General features: G+C 43.2%; 1 protein-coding gene across 1 annotated transcript in view; it reads right to left on the bottom strand.

Annotated features, from left to right (window-relative positions):
- The window catches only part of PARVA (parvin alpha), an 83,884-nt gene extending 69,975 nt beyond the window's left edge, over positions 1-13,909 (bottom strand). The window contains exon 1 of the mRNA XM_048484027.1: positions 13,640-13,909. Within this exon, the coding sequence (XP_048339984.1) occupies positions 13,640-13,775 (136 nt within the window). The 5' untranslated portion in view covers positions 13,776-13,909. The remainder of the gene's footprint in view (positions 1-13,639) is intronic.
- Positions 13,910-14,538: the final 629 nt, after the last annotated feature.

Raw genomic sequence — 14,538 nt, 5'->3', positions numbered from 1 at the left:
ATGGGGTAACAGTATTTTGAGAAAACTCGGGGCGCAGATGCAAGCCCGAACGGCAAAGCCTTTGAACTGAATGTTCCTGTTCCACCGCTGCCGGAGGAACTTTCTGTGTCTTGGATGGATGGGGACGTGGAGGTATGCCTCCGAGAGGTCGAGGGAGGTCAGGAATTTCTCCCTTCCTGATGGATGCTGTGGATAGTGCGCATGCTGCTTCTTATCTTGAATTTTGCGATCCTTATGTTGATTTACGTATCGCAGGATTGAGGATCGCCTCCAGTCCTTCGCTGGATTTTTTTCGGGACCGTAACAGAAAAGTGTGAGTACACCTCCGTGTTTGTGTTGTGCAGGTACATGTTCGATGGCTTGTATGGAGAGTAGGTGTTGAATTGCATTCAGGGTTCTGTGTCTCTTTTGTGGGATTTGGCTTAGTGGGGATGGGAAGAATCGGTGTTTTGGGAAGTGTAAGAACTCTATGGTGTAACCCGATTGAACTACTTCCCTGGCCCAAGCATCTACAGGTTGTTGTTCCCATTGTAGGCTGAAGTGAGACAGCCTCTCTCCCACAGGGATCTGAGAGTAGTCATTGCCTATTTGTTTTGTCTGATTTGGAGAATCGGTCGCCTCTCCTAAAGGGCCGAAAGGATCCCCTTCTTGAAACTCCACTGGGTTGGTATTGCTGCTGCCAATTTGACCTGTTTCTGTCTCCGGTTCGAGGAAAGGAACGAAAGGAACGAAAGGATCTGAAGGAACTGGAGGAACCCCTATTGTAAGAACTATCTTGTCTAACGTAACGTGGGAGGGTTCTCCTATCATCTTTGTCTTTAACTAGGATTTGATCCAGTTCTTGGCCGAAAAGTTTCTCTCCCTGGAAATGGTAGCTGGTGACGGCAGCCTTAGATAGAGCATCTGCTTTCCAGGAGCGTAGCCAAATGGTGCGTCTAGTGGCAACTGAATGGGCCATTGATCTGGCCGCCATAGCCAGGGCATCCAAGGTGGAGTCCGCTAAAAATGAGGCTCCTATTCTGACCCTATCTATTCCTTCTTTGATGGCTCTGTGTTCAGGTGGAAGAAGTTCTGAAATTCTTTTGAGCCAAGCTAGGAGTGCTCTAGCCACAGTAGCGGATGGGAGAAGTGCCTTCATGGACATGGCTAAGCACTCGTGTGCCCTTTTGAGGTGCACATCTGCCTTCCTGTCTTGAGGGTCTCTGATGGAGCCATCTCCATCCCTGGGAACTAAGCTACCTGATTGGATGGCTGCGACAGGTGCATCAATTAGGGGGACCTGCAAGGATTGGTGTACATATGTTGGGAGAGCGTAGAGTTTCTTAGCTAGAGGAGGAGGATTTTTGCTAGAGGTAGGGTTCTGCCACTCCTTCCTAATTCGCTGTTTGAAGGCTTCTGGGATGGGGAAGCACGATTTGTCTGTTCCATCCTGCTGGAAATAATCCTGATTTCCCTTGGGTCTGCCTTTGATTAGTTTGAGTTGTTGAGAATTGGGGATCTCCTCTGCCTCTGCAGAATCTTGGAGATCCAGGGCAGAAATAGTTCTAGAAAATCAGGAATGGAAGGTCCTCAACTTGAAAAAATCTGGGGTTTGCTCACTGGGTTCAATCTGGACTATCTTCTGTGTCAGAGAATCTTTTCCTCTTCTTCTACACACTCCCCCCTCGCTGATGCCTGCTTCGGGCTCTCTGATTCATGTGTGAGTTAGAGTGGGCTGAACTGACCCAGCCGGGCAGTTAGGTGCATGTACTGGAGTGCCCTGCTGTTGGAGTTGCTTGGATGCAAGTAAGTTAGCAAACCGCAAGGGGAGAAATAGAATTCCAGGCATCGGGTTATCTGAAAGGTTGACCTGGCCTCCCTCCTGAAGCGAACCGGAGTTTGGTTGTCTCCGACATTAACACCTCCCTCGGACACACACTTTGCACTTGCCGCGGGTTCAGGAGTTTGTTGCACCTCGTCTCGACATGTGCTTGGCGCTTCTTTGTCAGCCTTTGCGTCCCTGGGACGGTATCAGGGGCTCCCCACGCTTTTAGGGGCTGTGCCCTTTAGGGCGCTTTTGGGGGTTGCTGGTCCGCCGATTTAGAGCCTCCCGGATTTGGGAGACAACTGACGGCTGGACTGTAGTGGCTGGGCGCTCTGCTGAGGGAGCATTCCTTGCCTGCCTCGGATTGGAGTGGGAGGAAGCTCTGGCGTAGACGCTGAAGTGGCCTCCTCCGCCACAGCGGGTGTAGGTTTCCCTCTCAGGGGAAAAACGGCCATCCGCCATCGTTGCCGGCCACTATACTGGAAAAAATGCCTCCGAAACGAGCTCTGGGGGAGCGCACGGTTTTCGGCGAAAGAAAAGCGGGGGCGCTCGTAAATGGCGCCATTTCTTCACGAAGGCCAAGCAAATCGGCCGGCCGATCAAGCCGACGAAGCCGCGAGGGTTTGCGCTGCCAAAAGCGCTGGGCGGGCGCTTTGTAGAGAGCGCTTGCTCTTCGCCTTCCTCCTCGCGTGTGGAGCGTTAAAGCTCCGTGAAGTCTCCGCGGACGACGGGAGCCCTTCTGAGGTGAAAAATAATCTATCATTCGCTACAGTTGAGGGAAGGGGGGAAGGGGATCACAAACATACATAAGGAAAGATGAAAAGGGGAAGCTAAAAACTTAGAGTCCTGAGCGTATTGAGGAGCTCTGGAAAAAACCTTGCTCTCCTGTAGAGGCAGGAAGTCAACTGGGGATCTTAACCCTGACGAGGGGTCAAAGGGAAGCAATTCGTTTTAAGAAGATCCTGCCTCCTGGTAGCAGAGAACAGGAACACCCATCGCAGACTTTCTACGTCTACCGGAGAATCACCCAGCGGTGCCCCCCACGGTACCCCTGTGCCCCCACACTTACTTTATTAAAACAGTGCAGGCTGGAGAAGCAGCCTATTCCCTTCAGACTGAAAATGGCCTGGCGGGAACTACATTTCCCAGGAGACCTTGCGAGCCCCAAGGTCTCATGGGAAGTGCAGTTCCCACCAGGCTGTTTTCAGCCTGAAGGGAACAGGCCACTTTTCCAGGCTGAGGTAAATGTGGTGGGTGAGGTGCCATGGAGGGGCGGGACGAGGCAGAAAAACACAGAGTGTGCACTGGGCACACTCTGGCCCAGCTACGCCTCTGCCCAATGCAACATTTGACTCAAGTCAAGACAGGAAGAACGGTCTCTTCAGACATTTAGCCTTCATATCAGCAAAATCTTTCATTTATTTAAAACCTTTTCTGAATCTGAAGGCACCATCTTTTTTTTTGTCTACCATAATCAGTTCTGGAAAAAAACAGCTAAAATTAAATTGAATTTAATCAAGAAAATTAACTCCAGATTGCTATGTAACAAAGCTCTTGTAAGAATGAAGTACTGGATAAAGCTGATTAAGTTCACTGACTTTATTTAAGAGACAATTAAACAATACATCAATGGTGACACAGTATCATAATAAGTCCTAGATTCAAATTTCCACTTAATGAGGTTTGTTTGTTTATTTATTTATTTTTATCCCGCCCTATCCCCACAGGGCTCAGGGCGGTTCACAACAATTCAGCAATATAACAGCTTAAATTTAAACATTTAAATACATATAAGAATAATAAAATATATAGTACTATTGTACTAAACCAATATTGCACAGGTGTTAAAATACTAAATTATGCCTTTTTCAGCATAAAGATGACAGGAGATTTGAGGATTTATCCGCCATTTCCTGGACCATCTTTGTTCTAGAATGCCCCATTTGGGTCCCGGTGCCCACCTAGTTCTGTCCCCAAGGCAAAAAAAAAAAGGTAGTGTCACAAAAGGTATAGCAGTGTACCCCTACTTTCTCTCCTCTTCTACAAACAACTATTTACAAGCTAGATGGTATTTTTCTTTAAATTTTGGAAACTTGATTATAAAATTGTGTTGTGTACTACTGACATTAGCACACTTTAGTGCATCACTGTCACAAACCTGCTGGTTGGAAAAGGAATTGTACTGAGAATAATAGTCAGAAGATACAGACTGCTTCACCATCTCCAGTATAAAGTTTCTACTGATGGATTTTCATCATGGAAGTTCATCACTGAAGTTTTTATCACTGAAGTCCATCCCATCATATTCTGTGTACCTGTGTAATGCAAACTGGAAACCAGTTTCAGATTTCAACTCATACCAGAATATAATACAGTAATCTTAGGTAAACCAGTACTTAAAAAATATAATTTACTAGTGAACACAGCTATTTTGAATTCTCTTTGGAATACTGGAGGTAGCCACTGCTAAAAGAATTTACAATACAAAACTTTGAAGGGTCATTGCGACGTTTTAACTATAATTTTACAAATTATATTAATTTACGGAGCATTCTTTCTGCTCTGTATTAAAAGTCAGCATGATGTCATGGTTAGTGTTAGACTAGGATTTGAGAGAACCAGGTTTATTTATTTATTATTTCTGCAATTTATACCCTGCCCTATACCGTAGTCTCAGGGCAGCTAACAAATGGGGATGAAACCCTGTTAAAACATCCAAAGTTAACATCAGAATAAAAACATAGTTAACACAATAACGTCCGTTAAAACCCCATTAAAAATCCCACCCCACCCCACTGTGACTGACATCAATAAGACGATCCCCTGGAAATGTAAATCACCCCAGTGTCCAAACGCAGCAAACAATAAAACATGAAAGAGTTAATTAAATATACCAGCTAACTCCCAAACCACAGATCCCACAACTACAAAAACTGAAATACAATGAACTAAAATTGAGTCTGCTTCACCTACAGCATAACCTTCCCCAAACAGTCCCCAAACAGGTGGCGCCCTTGTGCCACTGCCCAAGGCCATTGCCTTAGGATGCCGGCGGAACTCCTGCTGTAACTGGCAGACCCCACCCCCTGCAGGTGTTTCCAATGGGGTGGGTGGGGAAGGACTCTCACTCCTTCCCATGGGCAGCAGGCAGCAGCTCACCAGGTCAACTTCTGCTTGGCTGGCAGGCAGGCAAGCCAACAGGGAGGCTCTGTATCAGGCAGGGCTGAACAAGCTGGCTGCCTTGGGCAGCTGGTGGAATTCCTGTTGTAGTTTAAATAATTACTCTGCCGTGGAAGCTTGCTGGATGATCCTGGGTCAGTAACTTTCTCTCAGATTAAACTACCTCACAGGGTTGTTGTGAGGTTCAAGTGGAAGTCAGAAGAATGATAATGTAAGCCTTTTGCTTTCAATCACCATTGGGGAGAAAAGTGGGATAGAAATATTTAAAATAAATATCTGTATCTCTTTCTATGTTTTTCATCTTTCTACTGTTTTTTTAAAAAGTAGTACATATTTAAATCCACACAACAAAATCATTTCTATATTAAACATGAAACAGCATATTTTTTACATCAGGCAGTTGACCCCTTTAATCCATGACTAATATAAACTCAATTCCAAAGAATGTTTGCAGATTAATCCTCAAGCCTGTTATGCAGATTTTAAAAAATACAAAATATGAACAGAATGCTCAGAGCATCTCTCACAAAGAAGTAATATTGAGACTTCAAGGGGGATTAAGAATGGCATTCAATAACAGATCAGCCTGTGCCAAAAAACTGGGAATCAAAGGCTGAGCAAAAAAAAAAAGTTACAATTTCACTGTCTATAAATGCACTGATGCATCTCTCAAACATCTTGATCTTGAAAGGAGTCCATTTTGTATGTGTCAAATTCAATAAACTTACCCTTCAAAGTGAACCTATACCTGTGCTGTGTAACTATCACTCAGTCCCAGTATTGGCAAGAAAGGCAGAGAGGATCAAGGCATATTTCTCAGGGGAGCACTTTAGAACAATCAGGGGAAAAGTTGGATTTGCATAGTCATTTTTCTCCAGCTATATGCTGATTGTGTTTACTATCTGTTGTGAGAATTACAGTGTAGTAGATCTTTTGACAGCTCCAACATTCATCAAACGCTCCACATGCACAGAGGCTATGGGGTTCAATACATACTGAAACCCTTCACAGAATATCTTTCTACAATTAAGAAATCAAGGATGAGGGGAAATAAACAGCAAATCATCACAAGCACAGTATACAGATATACCATCTTCCTCAAGGGAGTCTTGGCACCTGGTGTATAACACTGGGCAAAAAAACAGTAGTTAAGGAAAGTTATGTTTTTTGAAGCAGCAGACTTCCTTTTACAGTAGGAAGGGGGGACCTGCAAGGATTTTCAAGTGGCATCTCATTTCCCGCTCCCCCAGTATTTCCTCTTGCTTTTTCTGAAAACGGTCACAATCACTTCCCTTTCCTACCTCCTTCTGTCCTTCCCACCACCAGCCAATCTAACTTTCAGGTGCAGTAATGCTTTAAACTCACATTTGCTTTGGCTTAGTGTCAGATTATTTTCATGTAAAACAAAAGCAAGATGTACGTCATGCACTTCAGATGTGGTATCAAACACCTAAATTTCACTTGCATTCAGAATCCCTGGAAGTCCTGTCAAAACAATGGGAGTAATGTCTCTCTCTCATCCAATAGACTGGTTAGGTTCATGCATATCCACACAAATTCATCTTTTCCCTGGTTGTTTAGGTTTTTGCACCAATACTATTGGAGACATCCAAGGGGCGGACTTTTTACAGACTCAATGATGTCAAATTGTTCCAAATTTGATGGTTATTCTTCAGTTTTATGCTATTCTTGCTAGTTTTATGATATGGAAGTGAATGCATCTATTAGGAAGAGCAACTGGCCAAACAGTATCATAAGTGGGGGATTTTTATTTGTTTGACATGAAATTTGCCAGTTCCTTGAAACAGAGTTTCATTAATTTGGAGGCTTTGAGACACCCATCATGGTGTATAGTTCTGATCATTTTTTTTAGTCCTAAGGAATTTGCCATGTCATTTCTAGTCAGTGTATTAGTACCACTGGATAATACATACACTGGGCATATAATAGGTGTATCATTAAAGACAATGTGAGCTTGGAACATGCAGAGGCTGATAATGCTTGTGAAGTTCCATTTTACAGTTGTGGTTTGCAGAAAAGGCTTCTGAGGGATTTCTTCATAGGCATTCTGAGATATCATGTTGACTGATGTACCAGTGTCCATTAGAACTTTGAATTCTATGCCTTTATATTAAGACATGACCATTTTGTTAGAAGCAGTGGCCTGTGTGGAAAACACTGTATACACATACAAGTAAGCCTGAACAGTATTTGCTTGGTTTGGGTCATGTTGGTGTATATTTGAAACAGGGAATTATTGCTATCCCCTATATCATGTTACACTTTGCTCTATGGTGCTCCTACATGGATTGGTGCTTGGAACTGCTCAGTTGAATCCCTAACCCTGTACAATCCTGCTTCCTATATAAGTTACTCGGTTTGCCACATTGTGTGCCCTACACTGTCCTTTGTCTTGAAACTGGTCAACACCTTTTAGAGATCAGAGGCTGGCTTGCTACATTTAGGTTCTGACTACATCTCTGTTTTAACTTTGAGGACTCAAGCCTAACATACAAACCTCTTGAAGATCTTCAAAACTCTGACTGGTGGAACTTAGCAGAACAAAAAATATTAACATTGGGATTTACATTAGAGCTATGCTGTCTGCCCATTAAATTTTTTGTTTCTTAAAGCAAAGATTATTTGATCAGGAATTCCAGTTTCTTGGCAGTGCAGCAAATAAGTCCTGCTCTCCCCCCTTTTTTAAGGAATTCCCTTTAACACAGCTAGGGAGGCCAAATACCTGAGTCAATTAACCTTACCCAACCAGCAAAAAGCTCTCTCTTAGGCAAGGTGAAATGTGCTTCTTTCAGCTGTAATAACAGGAAGACGTCTAAAAATTCCCTACCAGGACAGAATTTGCGATTGCAGCATGAAGCAGACTCAATCTGTAATTCATATGCTTCTGTACTGCCCATTTTATAACAATCAGGTCCACACTGCTGACCCCTCTACTCACTAATAAAGAAGGTCTATCAGATCAACAAAAAAAATTATCTTTCAAGCAATGATTTTTCCACTGTCTCTGAAATGGTGGCTAAGTACCTGTGCCATGTCATTAAATTGCAACCATGATTGTGTTAGTCTGTGATTACTACCAATCTGTATTGTTTATTGTGCCAAAAAAAGGTTTGATTTGAAATGCTTCCAAGGATAGCTCCTGATCTTCTAATACTGATCTCTTAAGTCATAATTTCAGTCCTGCAAGCCAGCAACCATAACATGGAAAGTTTTCACCATTCAGAAAGATGAGCTCTTTGTGTACATTCAACCTAGTATCTATCCCAAAATGTGTAGTTAAACTGCATATTTCAGATAACCACCATTTAAGAAGGGGGACTGGATTAAGTTAGCAAAGTACCATGCTGAAGTGTCAGATGCCGATCTACACTACATAAAACTTCCCTTAGGAATAGTCAACTTCTCTGCAAAGACATAGGGCTGTCTTCCTTTGATTTGTGTAGTTGCACAGATGCCAAATACTATCCATAAAATTCTAACATTAAATGAAAATAATAAGATGATATATAGAGAAGTAACTATAGAGAACTGGTGGAGGAACACTGTATATAAATCTACACATAGCACCAAGAGTATCTTTTCCTTGTAGTTCAGACATCCAATAGATCTTCCCCAACGAGGTGTTCTGAACTACTGCCTGATAAGCCAGCAGTTGCGTTTTTTTAAAAAAATCCAACATTATCAACAGTGTAATGTGTTCCAATTCTGATTACATTTACTTTGAGGACAATCCTATTAATATAATTCAGTTCCAAGTAAGCATGCATGTGGCAGTAGAATGCACCATGCCAATCTCCAAGTGATGGAAAACAATGAACACAACATTTTCAGTCTTATTTCTGACAAATATGTACTACAAAAATAGAAAAAGGGGGAAATCACCAAAGAGGAATTGAAACAAATAACCAGGATGTGTAGGGAGAAAGTCAGAAAAGATAAAGCTCACAATGAGTTGAGGCTTGCCAGAGAGGTTAGAAACAACAAAAAAGACTTTTTTGGTCAAGTCCATAGCAAAAGGAAGAAAAAAAAAGATAGGACAGAGTCATTGCATGGAGAAAATGGCAATATGCTAACAGGGGATGGAGAAAAGGCAAAACTACTCAACACCTTCTTTGCCACAGTCTTTTCCCCAATAGGACCAGGAGTAATGGGTTCAAAGTGAAGGAAAGGAGATTCCACCTAAACATCAGGAAATACTTCCTGACAGTAAGGGCTGTTAGACAGTGGAATGCACTACCTTGGAGTATGGTGGAGTCTCCTTCTTTGGAGGTTTTAAAGAGAGGCTGGATGGCCACCTGTCAGGAGTGCCTTGATTATGTGTTCCTGCATTGCAGGAGGTTGGACTTGATGGCCCTTGGAGTCTCTTCCAACTCAAGGATTCTATGACTATGGAACACATTCAACTTCCAATACCTTCATCTACATCCACAACAAAAATATAATAAATAGTTCAAATTACACGTTGCTTATAATGGATTGGCTTGACCAACTGTTTGCATATTATTATGGGAGTGCAATGCTATGAGTGTAGGACTAGAATCTAAGAGTCCCCACACTGCCAAGGAAGCTCGTTGGGAGTGGTCTTGGGCCTGAGACCCTATTTATTTGGCTTTCTGATTATACATTATTTTATGAGCTACAGACAATTCAAGTCAAAGATCATATTATCCAGAAACATTAGGTTCACTTCACTGCTTGTTCAAGCTTTTTCCAACAACAGTGACAAGATAATGGCAAGACTTTAAAAAAATAAGAAAAACCTGAGTCACAAAAGCTAGAGCAAGATTTGTTCTTTTTGCACCATCAAAGCTAAATAAGCCAAGAAGAAAAGTGGGCAAATTACTTAAATTGAAGTCATATCAACTGGAAGACTGACTGAGACATACATGGTACTGTAATTGCAGTCCATCAAATGTACAGGTCCAAACTGTCTGTTTTCTATCTGCTCCTACACCAATTTAAGCAATTTTAAACTTTGCTCTCCCTTGGGGAGTGTTTCAGAGATTTATTAGAATGTCAGGGTCCAATTGTTAAGATTCTTTAAGACGAGTTATTACAAGGTGTGGATTTTTGATGTCCATCACTGAATCCCAGGAACACTGAAAGAGAACAATCACTGGAGCTTTACTCACCCTGGAAACCCATAATATAAGATAATGAGATACTTCAGTAAGAGGAAGAAGCAGGGTTTGTTCTCATTTCCCACTGCTTAAAAATACTACACAGAAAATGGTTCTGATCATTGTGCTTTTAAAACACTACCTACCTGAAGTCACCACTATTAATATCACAGGTTATATATCCATGTATTACAGAGACTGAATCTGTGATAATTTCAAGTGACAAATGAGACACAAAACCTTTTCATACTTCTCACTCTATTCACACTTGCACTACTGCCTTAAAAGACGGTTCATATAAAAATATTTCAAAGATGATCAGTGGGCCTTGGAACTGGTTTAATTATTTGCTGATGTTTTGAACAAATGCACATTGATAACACATGTCATTCTTAGGTCTAGTAGAACATACCAGTCTTTGAAAACATTCAGCTAAGACACACAAATGTGCTTTGCAGAGAGCTACCCTCAATACCAGCTATGGAACCTGAAATAGTATACTGTTAGCCACAGCATTAAGAATAAGAAGAGTTTGGATTTATATCCCCCCTTTCTCTCCTGTAGGAGACTCAAAGGGGCTGACAATCTCCTTGCCTTTCCTCCCTCACAACAAACACCCTGTGAGGTAGGTGGAGCTGAGAGAGCTCCGAGAAGCTGTGACTAGCCCAAGGTCACCCAGCTGGCGTGTGTGGGAGTGCACAGGCTAATCTGAATTCCTTAGATAAGCCTCCACAGCTCAGGCGGCAGAGCAGGGAATCAAACCCGGTTCCTCCAGATTAGATACACGAGCTCTTAACCTCCTAACCACTTTAGCATGCAGTATAGTCCACATGAAACTGTATTTCCAATCAAATTAAGCGCTAATCCAAAAGCAAGTAGAAATGCTCAGGAAAAAAATTACCATACTGAGGGAGTAATCCCAAGGGGGTCTAGTCAGAAGTAATTCCCATTTTATTCAGTGGGGCTTATTCCCAGGGAAACAGTGTTGTAAGCTGTGGTTGGTTCTTGGTGGCAGCTAGTACAGAACCCTTCATATGCTCTCAATTTTTTTTTGCATTCATATACTTGTTTCACTACTGCAAATGAAAGCATGAACAGTGAATCCAAGACATTCAAAAGTTACACTAATTGCAACATTCAGAATTATTTTTAACTTTAATATTTTATGATCAAAAACAGATGTGTTATGCTGTCTGAGAAAAATCCGTACTACAAATTACATTTTTCTTGCAGTTTACAAGAACTATCCACTTGGCTCAAGACAATTTTTCCTTCTTGCTGGAGACTGAATTTTTGAAAGCAGTGGTAAGTTGAACAGAATATTAGAACAAGACTAATGAGATGTGTTACTGAAAGACAACAAAGTGGCTCATAAATTATGAAATTCTACAGCTGGATTTTTTTTATCAACTAGATGTAATTTGAAAAAACAACGAAGATAATATAAAACACTGCCTCTCTCTCTGATGGTGGCAAGTGCAGTCAAGTCACAGTCAAGTCACAGCAACTTTGTAGGAGTTTCAAGGCAAGAGAAGTTTGCCACTGCCTGTTCTGCATAGTGACCCTGGACTTTCCATCCAAATACTAATCAGGGCTAACCCTGCTTAGCTTCCAAGAGCTAGCCTGGACCATCCTAGTCAGACACACGTGTCTGTGGGTGTGAATGTGTACATGCCTAAAAAGTCTGACAGTCTATTGCAGCCTGCCATTGTCAGACTTTTGTAACCCTAATATTCTGCTTCTTTCTTTTCAGGTTATTTTGTAGTCTTAAACATCCATCTGGCCACATAAATCTGTTTTGACTTTCTTTATTGGGCATGTCTGAAGAATGGAGGTGCAAATCCTTCACATGTTAATATATCTGTGGAATTGGAACAAATATGGTTGTTCAAATAAATCTGACTATACATAATCGATTTTGTGATAGTTCATTCTGACTTCCATGAACAGACCACTTAACATAGGTGGTAACATAAAAGAACTTCACGATCGGACTACTGTAATGTGAAGGCTATCCAGAAGCTGCAGCTGGTACAGAACAGAGCTGTTTCTTTACCACCCAAAGACCAATCATATGATCATGTTACTCTGATTTTAGGAGGCCTCTGCTGTTCATCTATATGCTTCCATAACCAATTCTAATTTAAAAGCCTTAAATAATCTCGGACATACATACCTAAAAGACCATTTCACCATGTATGAACCTGAGATTTTTGCTGACCTCCCTCCTGTATCTTTCTCCCTCAGGTTTACTAGACCTGTCACAGCTCAAGAGCAATTCTTGTCAATAACTTTAGCCCTTTGGAATTATCTTCCCAAAGAGGCAACAATATTTTCATAAAACATTTGTCAATAGATTTTTTTCACTCTGAATATGCATCTGTTTAGTTCATCTACATCTGCATATAACTATAATAGACATAGACCAAAAAGATACGTTTCTCAGACATCATCAAATAAGCTGAGTCCCGCAAGAAATGTATATATTCTTAAGGGTGTAGACAGCAAAGATCCTATCAGATCCTCTGAAGATGCCAGCCACAGATGCAGGCGAAACGTCAGGAGAGAATGCTGATAGAACACGGCCATACAGCCCGGAAACCACACAGCTCCCCAAGGATCCTACTGTTTGGTGCATGGATGATAAGATGCTTTGCAGTTTTCCAATCGCAATAAGGCAGGTATTACATGAGCAAGTGTTTTGAGTGTTCAAGTAATTTCACAGAAAGCCTCAGCATTTTTGTTAAGACTTATTGAAACAGTTTCCACTCTTTAAAAAAAGGCCGTTTCCCTAGCATCCCAACCAGCAAGTTTACTCAAGGCACAGGAGCTTTTTAAAAATGGTGTGACAAACGTCTTCCGAGAAACAAACTGGTTCCACCACAGAAAGTTACTTCCCGCATGCATCTTATTCCAGCAATTGCTCTACATAACCATGGACGATACCCAAGAGAATGCTGCACTCCGGCCATCAGCACTCGCCATCCCTCTTCTCCTCCCTCGTTTCAGAAAACACGTCGAAATGCTTAAACATTAGATTTCCATTCTAGGAACAAACTGCTTCCCAGAACGCAGCGCACCAGAGGCCCCTTCCAAGAAGGCCCCAGAACCAGAAGGAAATCTGGAGTCTCGCCAGACAGCCCCAGCCCAGGAGCGTCTGCAAAACAGACGAAGCCTAAAAAGGCCTTGCAAGCGAGTGGGGAGGCCGCTTCCTGGTTCAGAACGGCCAGCAAATCAGCTGAAAGCGCCCAGCCCAGGCGGAATCGGCTCCGGGCTACAACATTTTGCAACAGTGACGCGTTCCTCTAGGGCAGAGGCTGCCTGCCAGCCGGGACACACCCAAACTCCAAGGGCCAGGCTGGCAGGCACGCTCTCCGGTAGTCGCCCCCTCGCCTCTTGCACCCAGTTCGAGGGCAGCCCCGACACCCACCTCCCCCATGCCCCCCTTCTTTTTAAAGGCGCCGCGCAAAAACCAGGATGGCAAACCTACGGCCTCCCCCCACCCTTTTTTTACCTTCTTTCGCTTTTTTCCTCCTCGCCAGGGTGCCCCCCAGTTTGCCCAAGAAGGAATCATCTTTCTTTCGGGAAGGGGGTGACTTGGGGGTTGGAGACTTGGGGGCGGAAGGTGATTTCTGAGGAGAGGTTGCCATGCCGGAGGCCCCGCAAAGCGCGCGAGCTTCCACGAGAAGAAACCCAGACGGAGTGGGCTAGCGGTGGCTGGCCTCTATTCCCGACGGAAGCAGAATTATTCCAAGCACTCAGGGCTGCTCTCGCTCGCTCGCTCGCTCGCTCTCCGCTTCCTCCCTCCCTCCCTCCCCCGGAGAAGGATTTTCTCTGACACACAGAGTAGTGAGAGCAGTGGCTACGGTTACGCTACTATGCTCTTCCCCTTTCCGTCTCACCACCCACGTCCTGAAATAGTAACTTCGACTGCAAAAATATGGAACTGTAAAGACGTGCTGCGGAGCCTCAGCCTAGGCGTGGGGGCTCAATGGGAAACCTAGGGGCTGACACCCCAATAAACGTGCGCGCTGAGTCACTCGAAAGGAAAACCCCATTGAAGCCCGTAAGGCTTACTTGGGGGTAAACATGTATCAGATCTTATAGGAGGGGAACGGCAAGAAGAAGAAAAAAAGGTTTGTGGTGTTCTTAGAATTCAGTAAAAGATTCCAGACTCGGCAGCAAGTTGGAGAAGGGCTGTCTGTGGTCTCTTAACCGATGGGTTTTAGGGTCAGCCAGTTCTCAAGTAAGATTACATTACAGTAACCATGGGAGGGAGCCAGGCCAGGGGCGGCGAGTGCTGCATACGGCAACCACGGTTTGTGAGTTCAGCACGCGCAAACCTAGGGACGCTGCTCTTTTCAGCCTCTACAGTTGCAATAGAATGGCGCGCGAGTTTCCTGTCTTTTGTGT

The sequence above is a fragment of the Sphaerodactylus townsendi genome, linkage group LG02 (genome assembly GCF_021028975.2).
Source record: "Sphaerodactylus townsendi isolate TG3544 linkage group LG02, MPM_Stown_v2.3, whole genome shotgun sequence".
Classification (NCBI taxonomy): domain Eukaryota; kingdom Metazoa; phylum Chordata; class Lepidosauria; order Squamata; family Sphaerodactylidae; genus Sphaerodactylus; species Sphaerodactylus townsendi.
This window is presented reverse-complemented; position numbering and strand designations above follow the sequence as displayed.